Consider the following 16,050-nt stretch of genomic DNA (forward strand, 5'->3'; position numbering starts at 1 on the left):
CTGACATTGGCTGAAAACATCCAGTCTCTATACACTGTTGGTTGCCATGCTGGGACGGCTGGCCAGGGCTTGCTTGGTTGGCGCCTTCACGATACGATCTGTGCTCTGCCTAAGTATACGGATTCCCGAGGGCGGCTTGTTGATTTGCCTATTAGAGAGTAGTTGACAGTTTATTGATACGGGCCTTAGATCTTCCTGCAAGTTGCACATCTCCGTCAGCCTGGGCCATTCCGTACACTGCAAGCCTTTAGAGGCTGTCGTCCAAATCAGCTTGGAAGGCGTTTCTGGCGGATCAGACTTACATCTGGGAGACACAGTCTTACAAAAAATGAGACTGCCACAGTCTCTGGAGGAGAAGAAGGCTAGGGCACTTCATGAAAAAGAACAGAAGTAGCTCAAGGATTCATTCTCGATTACATTCTATGAAGGTATTACAGAAGCCCAGCAGTCATGGGTATCTTGACTCCAAGGTCCATCAGGTATTCAAAGCAAAAAGACAAACGCCCGGATTCCCCGCTGTACCAATTTACACACTTCACACTCTCTCATCGCCTGTGTCCAATCGCCTAGCTTTACCTTACCAGGTAATAGTAACAGCCTTCCTCAGGTAGTTCGGGCCACCCGACTTGAAAATCTCCTCAAAGATCCACCGTCCAACATCCTCCCTCGAGATACCGTACCCAATAGCCTTGGTCTGCACACCAGTCTTGGGATCTTCAATGCCCGTCCGGATCCGCTTCTCAGGCTGTGCGCCATCAGACAAGAACGCGGGGCGGATGAAGGTGAAAATCTCATCGCTCGCCACGATCCTCTGCTCCATGACCCTCTTGTCGGCGTGCGGCTGCTTGAGGAGGACGTGGTACATGGGCACCTGCATCAGCGGCACGTCACGCGCATGGTCCGAGATACCCGTCGTCGAGATAATCGCCAGCCTCGGCTTGCCGTTGACACCCTGGGCGCGGAGCTTCTCGAGCGCACCGAGGAGCGCCGCGGCGCCGTTCTTGCACACGTCCGGGTCCTCGACCGTCATCTTGGCCAGATTGAGCGGGCTGCCGATGCTGAAGCTGACGGCGTCGACGAGGCGGGTCGGGTCGGTTGGGTTGACGAGGCAGGCGGCCACGTCGTCGACGCTGTGGGCGTTGCCCTTCTTGACAACCAGGTTCGGGTTCTGGGCTTCGGGGAGGACGTCGGTCATCTTTGTTGGGTTGCGGCAGAGGGCGATGCAGACGTAGCCGGCCTCGAGACTGTGCTTCAGCGCTGCCATGCCGCAGCCGCCCGAGGCGCCGAAGAAGGCGATGGTCTTGATGCCGGACATGATTTGTTATGAAGTTGGGGTGTTTGTGATTTAAGGTCGGGATGAGGTTGTAATGAGGGTATGCTTTGGTAGCGTGCCAAGTGCGATGATGCTCCTGCAAAGAATATAGATGAGTGGTATCAATGAATACGATTGGGCTTGATTGTTCAAGTAGGATGAACTAAAAGTCAAGTAAAAGCTCGATGTCGCCAAGAAGTAGGATGGTAGTGATGATATTGATGATGTTCTCTTCCTTCCTCTCCTCAACGGCGAACCTGCCCAGCCTTATATGCATCCAACCTCCGTCTCAGGCCGGGCAGGTATGCAACCCATCTGCGAGACGGGGAAACATCACGTTTGGGGGGAAAAAAACCACTTACTACCTCAGCAAAAAGCAACAAACATGGCATCCATGCTGTGAGCTGTAAGCCGCAGCATGTGTGAACCCCAGAACCTCACCTAGCGCGTCGCGACTCTTCGTTCTTCGTTCTTCCAAATCTCGCTCAAACGGGCGCGTTGAAGCGAAATATCGAACCAACAACAAAAAAGCACGACGTTGGTCCGTAAGACCCGTAGGCGTAAATCGAAAAGGCGGGAACGGCCATTGCAACCACGATGTGATCGGCAGGATCACCCCTTCTTTGTGGCTTACAGGATCCGCATCCCCGCCCGTTCTGCATCGCCCTCATCCCTGTCTGAATGGAACTGTCATCTACTACACAGTCCAAATGTTAGCACTTGATGTCGTCTGTCGCCTGGTTAAGCGCTCAGCAGCATCTTTCACTAACAGTCCACTTCAGCCTAGAATCCCCCCGACGGCCCACCCAATAGCCAAGCTTGTGGCTCAGCTCGCGCCTTTCGCTTCAACTCGCTAGACTCCTCGCCTCGCGAAACACCACTCTTTCGTCCTTCGCATGGCCCCCATTCATCCCGCGTCTCGCTCATCACTATTCGTCGCCTGAAGTGCTCCGGAAGTTAATTGTCACCATTCGGCCCTGGGAGATTCGACACATCATCATCAAGAATAACAAAACGCAACCAACAACCAAATCACGTCCCCGTCCCCGACTTTCCTGTCCCGCGCCGCATCAACACATGCCTCTCTGACAACCTACGCCGCATCAACTTTACAACAAACATTTTAGATGCATCCAAGGTGAAACCTCACACCGCCTCAGCTGCCTAGAACGAGATGCCCAACAAGCTTCCGGACATCTATCTCTTTGGCGGCTCATCACCGCTTAGCCGTCTCATTCCGGCCTTTCTGATCGCCGGTACGCCCCCGGCCGCCGTTCGGCCTCCTCTCGGATGCTACGGCAGCAGCCGTGCAATGTCTCCAGTGACCCCTCTCTTACTGGATGCTACAATGTCAGCATTGTGTTTGCCTGCAGTCATCATCCATTTCTCAACGGAGACTAACCACTGCTTTTCCGAACGCTGGACCTCACTCAAGTCGCGATGTGACAAGCAAATCCAAACAAACCAATGGATGACTTCAAGACTCCAACCTCTGTTGATTGAGCAGCTCTGCCATATGTACAGACACCGGCTTTGAATTCAAAGCTCGCAAACGGTCGACTGCATATGCAATTTGGTTGCCCCAACCCCCTTACCAAATGAATGGACGGCAAGCGCCATTACCCAAAATGCCTTCATAACAATGCTTCAAAGAAAGGAATGCTCTCATTACATACAAGTAGCCCGAATCGAAACCAAGCAAGCGCATCACGTTATCCATTATACCGTTTTTTTGACAAAGCCCACCTTCTAGTCTCTACTTCATAGCCAAAAGAGAGCAGTGGCAGCCACAAGCGCGGCAAAGGCGCTGGCACCGAATGAGGATTCACGGCGGAAGCCCTCACTTGTTGACCCGGAGCTGCCACTGGAGCCACTGTTGCAGTCTTGCGAGAAGCCACTGTTGCCACAACCGCTGCTGCTGCCGGAACCGGAGCCGGATGAATCACCGGAGCCTGAGCCAGAAGATCCGGAGCCGGAGGAGCTGCTACCACTGTCGCTGTGGTCATTGCCCGTGCCAGAGCTGCTTCCACCCGGAATCGTGGCTGCTGATGCGGTAGGCTGCGCCGCGGTGCCGGTGCCAGAAGCAGATGAGGCACCTGCGTTCATGTCGAGACCGGTGCCAAGGAAGCTCTTCAGAACGGTGTCCTTGTCGCTGTCCACAACAGTATCGTTGGTAGCCTTCATGCTGTTGTAGTAGTAACTCTTCTTGCTGTTGGTGCCGGGAGAGCTCTTGGCATTGTAGCAGTTGATCTCGACATCCTTGACCATGGCATAGAAGTATCCGTTCTTCTTGATGTCCTCGTGCTCCCAGTTGATGGGGCCTCCGGCCCAGTCGATGGTACCCTTGGCGTTGGTGTCGGCACCACCGGGCCAGATGGACAGCTGGACACGGGCGGGCGTCTGAGGGAAGTCCCACTGTTGGGCAGTCGCGTTCCATGTGTCGGAGCGCTTCTTGGTTCGGCCAACCTGACCGTCTACCATCCACTTGATTTCATCGGGAGTCCACTCAATCTCGTATGTGTGCCAGTTGTTGAACGTGTCAGAGAGGGAGATGTTGCCAGACTGGTCGTCTGTAGTGATTGTCAGCATCGAGTTCGGGTCAGGGGCCATGGCGAGTCGACTTACACTTGGGAATACCCTGGAAGTAGTAGTTGGTCTGAGACATCTCCAGGTCGGCACCGACCCATTCGTAGTCGATCTCGTCCTTCACGTCGCCGTACAAGATGAAGGCTGTCACGACACCAGGACCACGCGATGTCCTGATCTTTGCGGAGACACTACCGTACCATAGGTAGGTAGAAGAGGCAAGGACAGTTCCGACGCTCTTAGCGGGCATCGTGAGGAGAACGGCCTCCTTGTTGTACAGCGCGGGCTCACCTTGGGAAACCCAGTCGGCCTTGCTCGAGTCACCGTAGTACTTGCTGATATCAACGATCTTGTCTAGCGAGTTCATGGACATCTTCTTGTCCTGGCAGACGGGGGCGGGAACGCAGGCGTCGAGAGAAAAGGACATTCGGGGATCACAACCGCCGAGGCAGAAGGCACCAGTACCGCATTGGCCATATTCTGCGATGGTCAGACTCGAGTGTTTTGGGGCATTAGAGATGATGATCATAACTTACGGGAGCAGCATGGTGCGCTCTCGGGGCACTTCTGGGTGAGGGAGCACGAGGGGGGCGTCTGGGCGAGAACGGTAGAAGCACCGAGGAGGGCAAGGCCCATGGGAAGAACCGACAACATGTTGGAGTGAAATGGGTGTGGTTCTGGGTTTGTATTACGGAGTTACAGCGGAGGAATCGAGCGAAAAATTGCTGGCGACCCGGAGGCAAGTATGCGAGAAGATGTCGATATTGGTTTTACGAATGAATTTCGAGGTTCGATGGTGACCCTGTTGGACTTTCGCCGCCCGCGGGTGACCGGTGGGATAGTGTCGGCGTGTTTACTGCCGCGGCGTGGAGGAATTCGGGTGTCTGATGACTTGTGTATCCGTCTGTGACAGGGCGGAAAGTGGTTGTACAAGGCTCGTCCGAATAACCGGGTCGAGATCGAATTCGAAATCGAAGTTGTTGATGTTCGGAGGATTAAAAAACAGAGTTTGGCTGATAATCTGGGGATCCCGGCTTCGTGATTGACTCGAGTCGGCGTGGGTTCGGGACGGAACGTGGGCGTTCGGACGACGGAGGATGGGATCAAGTTCGTCTTTTGGGGGGGGGCGCAACGAAAGTTTGCTTCTACAGGAAGGTGTAGAAGAGAGTATTAAGCGATGGTAGTATGTAGTAATTACAACGAGAAGCGCGGGTCAAGAACGAGTGAAGACCGTAGCGGACGAGATGGGTGCGTATGGAAGGGGAGAGTAGGTTGAAAGCCCAGGCCGCGAGAATTAACTTGGGGGAAGGGATGGGGAGGGCGGGAGCAGTGGGAATGCACGGGAAGTCAAACCAGGACAGGACACCAGGAGGCAAGCGCTCACTGCGCTCATTGAGGTACCTTACCTTCGGTGGTGACTGCCCGTGTTGACTGTTGGGTTCGCTGTTGCTCCTACCTTCCCTCGACTACCATTTAGCGTGCCTTGCTACGCCTTAGCACGCTTGGGAAGTAGGTAGGTAGGCACGAAGGGGCAGCTACAGTTACGCTTACCTGATTTACGCTTAACACGGATGCTGCGCCTCTTGCCTTGCTGTGTGTGTCTGTATTTGGGTGTAAATTGTACCAATGGAAGGTAACAACAACGTCCATCAATCAGCATCTCACCACCGTCAATACATCTCTTCCATCGCCATGCAGGCTGCCACGCTGTACTGCTCTCTGCTGCTCCCCCTTTCTGAACTGCTCCTTTCTCACTGATAACGATCAGACGTCGTCTCCAGTTCTTCTCAGGGTCTTTCAGTGGCACGCAAGGGAGGAATGATGGATTCTCCAGGCTTCTCCTCCTCGTCTTCCCTCGTCTCCTTCAACCTATCCGCTACAGACCAAGGGACCCGGGTGGGGCATCGAAGCCGCTCCTCACTCCCTCATTGGGACAAGCGTGGCATCATTTTGGTAGGCAAAGCCGGTTAGAGCCTGACCCTGGCCCTGACCATGTGCCTGCCCGTCTCCCTTCCAGGTTCTCGAGGGAAACCTGGAAAAAGGAAATACGGGGGGAAACAAGAACTGGAGTGCAGCTTCTCTCCTTCCATTGGTACCTCTCCGTATGGTGTCCTCGTATTGGTCCAACCGCCACCTGCCCATCTTTTCTTCTCTGTGGATCCCCCAGATCATGATTTTCTGTCCACTCACAGACCACTCTTCAAAGCCCCTTGTCCTCATTCAGGCTTAGCTCCGCATGACTTGACCAATACTTTGCTCACTTTGCTCACCAAAGTTGGAAGATCACGGCATCACTGTTCAACTCCCCCGTGTCTTCCCACCCCTGGCTCTTCCCTCGGCCATCCACTTTTTCAATTCGATTAAGTCTTGCTCTGCAGTGATTTTCGCCCCAGGTGCTCTGTGCTCCCCCGGTGCACGGGGCAAGAGCGGCATAGCGGCATGGGCGCCACGGAAAACATTCCTCTTCTCTCGATGTCGCCTGTCGCCTGTTGATCGCCGGCAATTGCTGGATGAACATGATCTGTTAGGCCATCAATGCAGCCGTGCCAGCATACCAGGTTAGCACGCACGTCAGGTAGCATGCTGGCCGTGTGTCACTGCATCCTCTGTACCTCTGTGGGCTGTATGTGGCTCTCAGAGGGCTTGCATCCTTCGTTGCACACGACCTTGACGCTTCATTGACAGGTGCTGCGTTGCGGCAGCCAAGGATCGAAGCACTAACAAGTCAACCACCCATCAAATGTCAAGATCGAATTTGGCTAGGGTCAATTTGATTATCATTGACATATCGAATCGTAAACCATTGGCTTCCAACCCGTCGAGACGCCAGAGTGAAAATGTCCCGTCAACCAGATCAGCAGACCTCAACTGCATGACGCCGTTTCTTCCACCGTTGGCACATTTCATTGTCCCGTCTCCCATTGTTTATTTACCACATTCCTCGGAACTGGGCAAGCGCCGCCACATGCCACCAGCACAAAACAAACATCAAAGTCCCATCTCTTTTCCGCCGTTTATCCGTAGACTAGTTCAACAACGGTCGCCAAAAACAAAAACAGTTGAGAAACAGCAGCATCATTGAAACTAAAGAAGACATAGAGCTAGGTACTCAAGTCTTGCAACTACCAATAGTGAATGGCGTGGTTGCCAATCATTTCCTCTCGTGGTACGCCTTTCCCGTGGGCTGTTCTTTACGCACAGCGCGCACGCATGCATGCGGCGCCGTTGACGGACGAAGACCGGCAGCGAGCCCCTGGCCTGTCGTACTCATGTGACACAAAAGAGCCCGACAGCCGCAAGATCGCGCACCTTCAGTCAGGGTTGCCCCAGGCTTTCGTCTGCTCTGCATCATGTGAGAACGCGTCTAAGGGGTCCTGATATAGGACGAACTCAAAGAGATACATTAATGCTAGCATACACTAGTGCCGGGTAATCACGTACAGAGAGTAGGTATTCGAAAGGATGAGCTCTTTCTTACATACTTTCGTACCTATAATGAGAAGAGCAACAAGTGTGAGAACGCGTAATACAAATAGCTTTGCTCCCCAGTTAGAACGGAGATGATACATAGACTTGAGATTGCTACGGATTCACCACGCGAATTCAGGACTTGTATTGTATCTTGGAGGATGACGGTCACAAAAGCCGCGTGTACATGCCATTCATAATATCCTAAACCTATCCCTCGCTTTGATTCACGCCGCTCACAGAAACAGCGTACATTGCATCCAGCGACTTAATGTTGACCGGAACTTACAAGTTGCAAGTGACACTCGAGCCTTACTGGAAACGGTGAGTAGCGCGCAAGGCTGGCAGAAGGTTTACTCAGCCGCCGAAATCCTGCGGGTAAATGGAGTTGACAGCCGTGCAGTCTCTTCAATGAAGGGTTTGATCCAAACTTTTTCGAAATTTTCGCTAATGACGAGAATACATCTATCTACCAAAGACATACTCTCGGGGTGCGCCTTTGGTGAGGCTCCAATATTGCTCTTCCTATTCTCTCTTCTTGGGCCATGTCCACCCTACTTACCTCAAGTGAAGGCATGGCAGAAGATATCCATATCGCGAACTCATCAAGTCGTCAGCCCCATCTGTTCATCGCAGCGCATGTGCGCAATGCCCACAACAATCCAAGAGTACTAGCCTAGAGGAAGACGAGCAGCACCTATCAAAGCCACTCATATAAGAATGATACTGAGCGTAGCCACAGTCAGTCCGGCTTTTTGCACCGGCTTGTATGAGCATGAAGTCATCAAGTTCAATGACATATATGTGGTCTTGTGCGGTGGCTGTTATCAATGGATTTCTGGCAAACTTACTATTCCGCAGAGATTCGACACCCTTTTGAATAATTGAGCAAAAATAACTCGACGGATAATACGAACATTCACATAGCGCAATCATGAAATGCGTTTTTAGTTCCAAGTCTTCTGCAAACAAGTAACTAGCATATCATACAGAAGTACGTTTGATAACTAAAATACCAGAAGAATAACAGTAGTCAGAGTGATAGTTTTGCCAGTCATTCTGACACCACCACACAACCTCACGAGACTATGCCTGTCGTCTACCACCTCGGCCACAATCACGACGTATACATATGTCTACAGAGCTCAGTATATCCGGCAGATTGCTCATACGTTCATGATCGAAATCAATGGTCCCTACCACATGACGCAACGTCAGGCTGATTCTACGTTGACCATGAAGACCACGACATACATTGTCCTTTTTAACACCAGTCCGGAACTTCATTTTTGGTCATCTAGATCTCAACCCAGCTCACATTCATCGTCACTTGACTTACAATGCCTCACTCAAAAATCTCAGACGGCACGTGGTCACCACAAAGTCACATCAAACATATTTCAATAGTCAATAGCCTCAATTACTCACTCATCATACAGAGTACATCTTCACCAAGTCCTCTCGCAGACCCGACGACGACAACAAAACACAAATTCTCGCACACTAAAAGGGTATAGACTCGTCATGAATCGAAACAATTTCACAATCCCGGTAACCGATTCCTTCTTCCTTCCTGCCATGACACCTTTCCCAAGCAAGCAACTTATTTTTGTGTGTGATTTGTCCCGGGACTTCCTCGACTGACGTCTTCGGCCAGTCTTGTCCACGCATCATTATATCCTCTTCTTCTCTGGCAATTAAGACATGGCATAGATGGTGGGTTCCCGTTGTCTTGTGTTGGAAACCCCCCCGCACACATCAATACCATATAGAAGGTCCTCCCGCATACGTGCGCACGCGCAGACCATCTCTCAAACGGGTATGGCAATCACCCGCCATCACTCAACTTCCTTTTCGTGTTGCGCTATGAAACTCAGAGCACATTGATAACAGGCAAGCCCCGCAAGGGCACAACCGTCGTACATGAGGGCCGGCAATCCCTATAGACACATCTTCCCCACATCCGTCACAGCCACAAGTGTTCGACCAGGGGTGACCGTGCCGGAGACGGGAAGCTGGGACACAAGGGGTAAAAAGTAATTAAAGTCCAGCCTCCAAATGAAAAACGTAGAAAAAAATTAACAAGTGCAAAGGGGGAATCGTCTTTTTTTCGAGTCCGGGTCGTTGTGATCGTCAGAACGAGAAAGAAGAAACACATTTGGTATATCCCAACGCATCGAGACACTCCCAGCGCCGTTTCGCAGTGTTGCCCATCTCCCGAGTATCCTCAGAACCGCCGATGGAGCTGAGGTTCCTCTACCGGTTGGTCGGCTTGGCGTAGAGGTCTACGAATCATTTAGTATCGTTGATGTGGATGCGGCCGTACCGACGTGATGTTGAGAGAGGGCATACCGGGAAAGTGCTCCTTGGCGTACTGTTCGCAAGCCTTGGCGGGCTTGCCGACCTTTTGCCCGATGACCTTCCACTTGTTGTTTTCGTACTCCTTGATGGCATTAAGGAGTGCTTGGCTCTGTAATTTGTCAGCAATTTTGAGGGAGAAAAGAAATACTAGGAGCGTCCGCCACGAACCTCGTCTTCCGCAAACTCTGCGTAATGCATGTCCTTGTACCAATGCTTCTTGACACTACCCTCAGTACGAGTAGGGAACGTCTACATGGTCACGTTAGTGGGCTGCTCATGACGAGAGAATGGGGTAGCAAAGATGGTACGAACCTTGGCAATCTCAGCCCAGCTGCTGCCGGCATCTCTCATCTGCTTCAGGCGAAGCTCCTCGGCCGGAGTCCAGGGGGTGTTTGTGCGGCTCTTCTTGGCCGGGGGAGGCTGGGGAGCCTGAGCGTTGGCATCTTCCGTGGCGGCAGGCTGAGCCTGGGGAGGAGGAACGGCAACGGGAGGGTTGATCTGAGGCGGCGGGATGGGGGTAGCGGTGGGCGCAACAGGAGCGGGCGGCATAGGAGGGGCGCTAGTGACCGGCGGGGCCTGTTGAGCCGGGGCCGGGGCCGGACGCTTGCGGTTTCTGGGCGCCGGCTGCGGCTGAGGCGGGGGCTGGACAGCATGCTGCTGTTGTTGCTGCTGTTGCTGTTGCTGTTGCTGCTGGTGATGCTGCTGCTGCTGGTGGTGCTGTTGCTGCTGAGGATGGGGTTGGGCCTGGGGCGGCTGAGGCGGCTGAGGCACACTCATCGGAGGCTGGACCGGAGTGGGCTGGTGATGCTGAGGTGCCGGACTCTGGTGAGGCGGCGCTCCGTACTGGAACTGTGGGTGCTGATCCCGACGAGACATGTCCTGCTGATAGGGGTGTTGAGGACTAGGATGGAGTGTTAGTAAAGTTTCATTCCGACGGGATCAACGTCGCGAATGGAGACGAGGCTCCTGAGAACAAACGGCCCCTCGCGAGAGGTCGTGTTGCCCAGGCGTGCGTGCATGCATCGACGGCGGTAGGAAAAGGGTCATGTTATTGTTGTTTGTTGTCCGTTACACCCTCTTTTGCGCCGCGGAGCAGGCCCAGTATGGCCGGGGTTGCTCAAAAGGAAAAGGTATTCCAGAGGTACATGTTCATGTACCCCTGGATCACGGGTAGGTGTCGGTACACCATACGCAGCCTCGCGGGGCGGAGGAGGATGGAAAGGGAAGGGGAGCGACCGAACGAACGAACGGGACGGGGGAGAGCAAGAGTGACTTTGGGCACAGGGACGAAAGTAGAGATCGAGGGGTACAAGGTGGATGAGGTACTTACTGCATGTCGCTAGGCTGATGGGTGGAGTTGGAGTAGATGTACTCCGGCACGGGGCCGACTTGCCACTGCTGCATGATCTAACAAGAGGTCCAAAGGTTAGTACCGTGTGTACCATGGTCGATTGATTCGTGACCCGGAAAGAAAAAATAAAATAAAAAAAACTGTCGCGCAAGAGTCATGGGCGGGGCCCGCGCTGCGCCGGGTGGTGAGGCGCGAACGCGACACGGGCGCTTTCCGCCGAGAGGGAAGAAAGAGTACATGACTGCCATCGTGTGTGGCGAAGACAACGGTGATGATAGAACCCAGCGTCCGATAGAATCCTCAACGGCGCGATGAAGACGAAAGTATGAGATGGAACATGATTGAAGTAACAGACAGGAAGAGTGAAGCAGTCGAGTGCGCGCGTAAAGCAAGGCGTTGCTTATCGGGGAGGATTCACAGACGTGCTTGCGAAGACGCGGTGAGGCAGAAAAAACTTTGACGAGAGGGCGTCGACAACATGAGCGAGCCTCGATGAGAAAGAGACGCGCGCGACAGCATCAACGCGGATGAAGCCAAGTGTATCTGTATGCGCGCGACGATTCCATGATTGAGGTACAAGTGGTGATTTGATCCTCAATCGGGACAACGGGTGAAAAGGAACATAGGAAATAGGGTGCAGGTACTTACGGGCAATGTAGTGGTAGTATTAACTCAACAACGATGCATAAACCGACGGGTTGATGGATGGGGAATATTTGGTCTCTGCTCTCTCGGGGGGTGGAAGAGAGACTTGGACCAAGCCTGAGTCGCAAAAGACAAGAAGCGGGTCACGCACACGCCCGGGGTTGGGAAGGGCTTTTTTGGGCTTTTTGGGGGGGAGGGGATGACCGATGGATGGGGAGGGATGAGGTGAAGTGACGAAGTGACGAGGTAGAAAAGGATGGGAAGGAGTGGGAGTGGGAGTGGGAGGGGGGAAGGTGGAAGGGGGGGAGGGAGGGATGGTGCGAGGTAGAGGCGAGAATAAAGGGGGACAAAGATACAAGGCGCGCGAGGCCGAGGACGTGTTTGCTTCAAGTACTCTTTTTTCTGGGGGTGGTTACTGCCGGGTTGTGTGGTGCGGCGGTGCGGCGTGCCTGCCTTGTGGTTCCAATTGACCTGGCTGGTTCGGGTCGGGTGGCAGGTGCGTTGCGTAAGGTAAGGTAAGGAAGGTAGGTACTGTGTGCGTGTTGGTCTTGGTCCAGGACTCCCGTTCAGTGTGTGCGCGCGGGCGGTGCAAATACGTGTGGTGCGGGCGACCGAAAGCGACGTACTAGACGCGACACGGAAAATCAGAGGAAAAAAAATATAAAATAAAGATAAAAAAGTGAGCACCTCAGGCGGCAGTGCAGCAATCAGCGAGGTGAGCAACGATAACGGCGGAAACCAGGTGGATCTGCGTAATGGACGGCAGGGAACGGCCGGACCTGGAGACTGGAGAGGAGAGGCTGGCAAAACCTGGAAGGCTCAGGTGGGCAAGCAGGTGAAAGGTGTAATCGTCAGATAATTGGACAGTTGCAGGAAGGTGCGCTGCTGCGGCATAGAGCGACGCGGCGCGCGGTATTCGTTGGCCGGAAGGAATGGGTGATTTCCCTTTCGGTGTGGGGAACAAAGTGCGAATGACGGCACTCCGGAAGGCAGGAAGCGGTGGAAGGCTCAAAAAATACGGAAGGTACCGAAAGTTGCGTTGCCCTTGCTCTTTCCTGGTACAAGGTAATCAGGTGAAGTAGCCCAAGTAAGGCAGACCAGGGCAGGTAGGCAAAGTGAGGTGTGTGTGGTGTATCGCGAGATAAGGTCTGGCAGGCAGGTAGTGACAAGTAGCGGCGGAGCCAGAAAGAGGTAGCGTGATGTATCCGTGGAGGATGTCGAGGTTCAGATAGACAGGCGCAGGTAGACACGAGTAGACAGGCAGCTGGAGGCAGTGCGCGAGATGTGCCGTGCGTTGCTTGTTGGTTCGCGCGTGTGAGTTGGGTGCAGCTGGTGGTCGGTGGCGGTTCCTCGGATCAAGGGTCAATCAACAACAGACGGCGATCCTAAGATGGGCGCGTATATCCGTACGGGCGGAGACAGCGAGGAGTAGGTAATGGAGAGCGAGAAGAGCAATGAAAGCTGTCTCGAACCAATTTCTGGACAGGCGATGCCGAGAGAGAGAGAGAGAGAGAGAGAGAGAGAGAGAGAGAAAGTGAGAGAAGGAGCAAAGACAGATAGGAAGCTTCGGGTATGGAGTACCTTATTGCGACGCGATTCGATATGTATGCGTGTACAATGAGGTAAGACGTAGCCAACGTCTGCAGGGAAGGCAAAGAATTAGAAAAGTGGTGGACGTTGATGAGATAGGCCCGGTGAGTGATGCGTGTGCAATGCTTTGGTGGCAAAGGTAGAAAGAGATGGAGGTGCGTGGAATTGGCGGCGCGCAAGTGAGGCAAGTGTGGTGCCGACCGCAGCTATGGCGACAGCGACAACGTCAATGACAGATGGAAAGCTCTGTGAGCGATGATGAGGTGTGAGGTGATGTGAGGTGATTGAGTACGACGGGCGACGATGGTGGAGATGTCCGTTCCCTCGCGGTTGCGGCAACGTCAAAGTGGTGTAGGTGCGGATAGATGCGCGACAATAGTATGGGCGGCGGCAGCGCGTTTGTAGCGTCGATTGCTGCTCACCTTGGGATTGTCGTTGACCTTGAAGCTCTCAGGGCTTTTCGGTCTGGGTGGGTATTCTTTGAGGTGAGGTTGAGGTGAAGCGCGTGAGGTGATGTATCCGTCAGAGTTGCGAGGTACCTGGCTGGGCGCGTAGTCGGGTACCGTGTATTCCCAGCTGTAGCTTTGTATGTAGCTGTACGGATACCTTGGTTTGCTGTAGCGGCAAGGACCTGAAGCAAAAGTGTGGAGGTGGAGCTTGAGCTGGTGCGCACCTTGAGCTGATGATGTCGGGTTGGGTATCCGTAGTGTAGTGCAGGTTGGTTTGGGAACTTGGGACTTGAGAAATGGGAGTTGGGATGCTATGGCTCGCGATGACCCAAGGATGTACCTCTGATGGAAGTAACTTCCCAGTTCTCGGTGATATTTCTGGTCGCCCTCTTTTTTTTCTGCTGGGAGAAAGTGGGTGGTGGAAGGGGTCAGGAGGGAAAATTGCTAAGGGGGAGGGGGAGGACGAGGGAACATGGAAAAGAAACGAGGGAGGCAGGCGGGGGGGAAAGGAGGGGCCACTCGACCCCATTTTAGTGGGGCCTCGGTCAGGCAGAAGGTGACGATGACACTCCGAGTATTAACCGTCTGGCTGCGCTGCGTCCACTTTTGCAGCCAAAACAGCACTGTTTGACAGGAAGACACCTTCCAATTCCCTACCTTACTGCCTCGGTCATCGACTTTCAGCCACCAGCACAGACCATCTTCCCCTCGCTCTGCATGGATCACTTTTACTTGTCACTCGACACTTCGTCATGGCTCAATGCTCAGTGGCTGCTCCGTGCCTGGTCCCTGTTCCACTTTTCCTCGTCCGCCGGGCCAGCTGTCAGTTGTTCACCTCACCTCAATCTATCAGGTCATCCATCTCAAATTCGTCACTCCAGAGGCAAGTTCCAAGCAGGTACGTACGGCAGATGAGTATTTCCTACTTTCCTTTGCTAGCGATACGATCCAATGCGACTGCGAATCACGCCCGCGTGCTGCCGCTGCTCGTATTTCGTTGTACCCAGATAGATACTTATTAGCCAGAAAGACAGCTACGCATTGGACATAGGTACCGAGTTTGTCGGTCAGATCTGACAGCTACGTGCTCGCTCACCTCGGTCCCTTCGGCCTTGCGCTCCTGCCGGTTGTCGTGCCGTGTCGTGTCGCTTGCTGCTGCGCTTTGCTTGAAGTTGATGACTGAGGTCACTGGTCACAAGCGTTTCTTCTTGCGGGGAAACCCACATCACCTCACCGCACCTCAGCTCAGCCACTTTCCTCATCCAACCTTCAACCAGGTGTGCCAAGCAAATAGCAATCCATCTGAGCCACTTTTATTTCATCCTGTTTGCCTGACTGAACGGGCAACAGGCGAGGCAGCAAGTAAGGTGCCCCAACGACTGGTTGACCATTGACGGGAGCTGGAGGGGAAACGCGAGAGGACGGGAAACAAAAGTTGAAAAGTTAATCGCATAATCTCTCAGCCTCGTCCCCTCCACCAACCTCCATCTTCAATTGAGCTTCTTGTTCTGGCAGTGTTGTTAAACGCGACCTGTACCGCATTCAAGGTCAAAGGTAAAATCAAAAGTACGTAGGTACTCGTCGCAATTGTTCTCTTGGCAGCCATTTTGAACTACATGTACTCCATGTACCGCCTGCATGGTCCAAGTACTTGATCCTCGCTTTATGTACCTCTTGTTAGTGGTATCGCTGGTGGACACCGGCCAAAACATCGGACTCTGCGCGGTACGTACAGTACCTCAATGATGCATGTACCTTTCCGCCCATCTTGAGTCTTGAGTCTCGAGCCGACTAGGTTGGCGTTTGGAAACCGGATGACATGGTTATAGCAGTGTTGAATGCATCTAAATAGCTTTGCGTGACTAGATGCCGGGTACGCAAAATCAACCTTAGTATTTCATGGCTCAGTCATTGTCTCCAATCCTTGTGATAATATCATGTCGCTACCCCTCAGCCGCCGCTTTGCCATGGTGAGTTCATCCAGACAGGTAGCATTTCTTCCATCTTCAACTTGTGATGACGCCTCCCTCTCTGTGCGTCGGACCGCTCACAGAAGTGTTCGTGGTCCAACAGTGCGCGATGCTGGTCCGTTGTCTTAGCCTTCATGTCGGAATGGGAGAGCCAGCTTGCGCTCGAGGCTCTGTCTGAAAAGACACCTGGGCGTCCATTCGAGTTTTGATGTTTTGTTTTAGGAATACCTTGGTCTGGTTGAGATCGAAAACGTTTTGCGCTAGAACATACGGTCGAGATACCATGGTGTTCAATTGAAGATCATGCAACGGGCGACT

The 16,050-nt window shown here is 53.3% G+C and overlaps 4 protein-coding genes across 4 annotated transcripts; all 4 read right to left on the bottom strand.

Annotated features, from left to right (window-relative positions):
* Positions 1-158: 158 nt before the first annotated feature.
* BDZ83DRAFT_262096 (NAD(P)-binding protein) lies at positions 159-1,688 on the bottom strand. The gene is made up of 3 exons (XM_060501999.1): positions 1,675-1,688; positions 303-1,409; positions 159-195 (listed from the first exon to the last, which is right to left on the bottom strand). The coding sequence occupies exon 2, from the start codon at positions 1,313-1,315 to the stop codon at positions 578-580; it is 738 nt and encodes a 245-aa protein (XP_060366370.1). The 5' UTR covers positions 1,316-1,409; positions 1,675-1,688; the 3' UTR covers positions 159-195; positions 303-577.
* Positions 1,689-2,961: 1,273 nt separating this feature from the next.
* Positions 2,962-4,961, bottom strand: BDZ83DRAFT_262112 (concanavalin A-like lectin/glucanase domain-containing protein). The gene is made up of 3 exons (XM_060502000.1): positions 4,435-4,961; positions 3,938-4,378; positions 2,962-3,882 (listed from the first exon to the last, which is right to left on the bottom strand). The coding sequence occupies exons 1-3, from the start codon at positions 4,550-4,552 to the stop codon at positions 3,074-3,076; spliced, it is 1,368 nt and encodes a 455-aa protein (XP_060366371.1). The 5' UTR covers positions 4,553-4,961; the 3' UTR covers positions 2,962-3,073.
* Positions 4,962-9,331: 4,370 nt separating this feature from the next.
* On the bottom strand, positions 9,332-10,716 carry BDZ83DRAFT_262170 (uncharacterized protein). Its single transcript, XM_060502001.1, has 4 exons — positions 10,040-10,716; positions 9,896-9,976; positions 9,719-9,836; positions 9,332-9,651 (listed from the first exon to the last, which is right to left on the bottom strand). The coding sequence occupies exons 1-4, from the start codon at positions 10,601-10,603 to the stop codon at positions 9,623-9,625; spliced, it is 792 nt and encodes a 263-aa protein (XP_060366372.1). The 5' UTR covers positions 10,604-10,716; the 3' UTR covers positions 9,332-9,622.
* Positions 10,717-13,382: 2,666 nt separating this feature from the next.
* On the bottom strand, positions 13,383-15,368 carry BDZ83DRAFT_650496 (uncharacterized protein; the record flags this gene model as incomplete). Its single annotated transcript, XM_060510376.1, has 4 exons — positions 13,383-13,559; positions 13,736-14,050; positions 14,859-14,950; positions 15,245-15,368. 4 exons carry the CDS (start codon positions 15,366-15,368, stop codon positions 13,383-13,385), a joined length of 708 nt encoding a protein of 235 aa, XP_060366373.1.
* Between the last annotated feature and the right edge of the window lie 682 nt (positions 15,369-16,050).

The sequence above is a fragment of the Colletotrichum acutatum genome (genome assembly GCF_030867785.1).
Source record: "Colletotrichum acutatum strain CBS 112980 chromosome Unknown BDZ83scaffold_33, whole genome shotgun sequence".
Lineage (NCBI taxonomy): Eukaryota > Fungi > Ascomycota > Sordariomycetes > Glomerellales > Glomerellaceae > Colletotrichum > Colletotrichum acutatum.

Excerpts from the sequence above, each read along its gene's own strand:
- BDZ83DRAFT_262096 (XM_060501999.1), bottom strand. The coding sequence starts at position 1,315 with ATGTCCGGCATCAAGACCATCGCCTTCTTCGGCGCCTCGGGCGGCTGC.
- BDZ83DRAFT_262112 (XM_060502000.1), bottom strand. The coding sequence starts at position 4,552 with ATGTTGTCGGTTCTTCCCATGGGCCTTGCCCTCCTCGGTGCTTCTACC. Across the intron at positions 4,379-4,434 it reads GAGCGCACCATGCTGCTCCC|AATATGGCCAATGCGGTACT; the intron begins GTAAGTTATGAT and ends TGACCATCGCAG. Across the intron at positions 3,883-3,937 it reads CTTCCAGGGTATTCCCAAGT|ACGACCAGTCTGGCAACATC; the intron begins GTAAGTCGACTC and ends CAATCACTACAG.
- BDZ83DRAFT_262170 (XM_060502001.1), bottom strand. The coding sequence starts at position 10,603 with ATGTCTCGTCGGGATCAGCACCCACAGTTCCAGTACGGAGCGCCGCCT. Across the intron at positions 9,837-9,895 it reads CAGAGTTTGCGGAAGACGAG|AGCCAAGCACTCCTTAATGC; the intron begins GTTCGTGGCGGA and ends GACAAATTACAG. Across the intron at positions 9,652-9,718 it reads CGCCAAGGAGCACTTTCCCG|ACCTCTACGCCAAGCCGACC; the intron begins GTATGCCCTCTC and ends AATGATTCGTAG.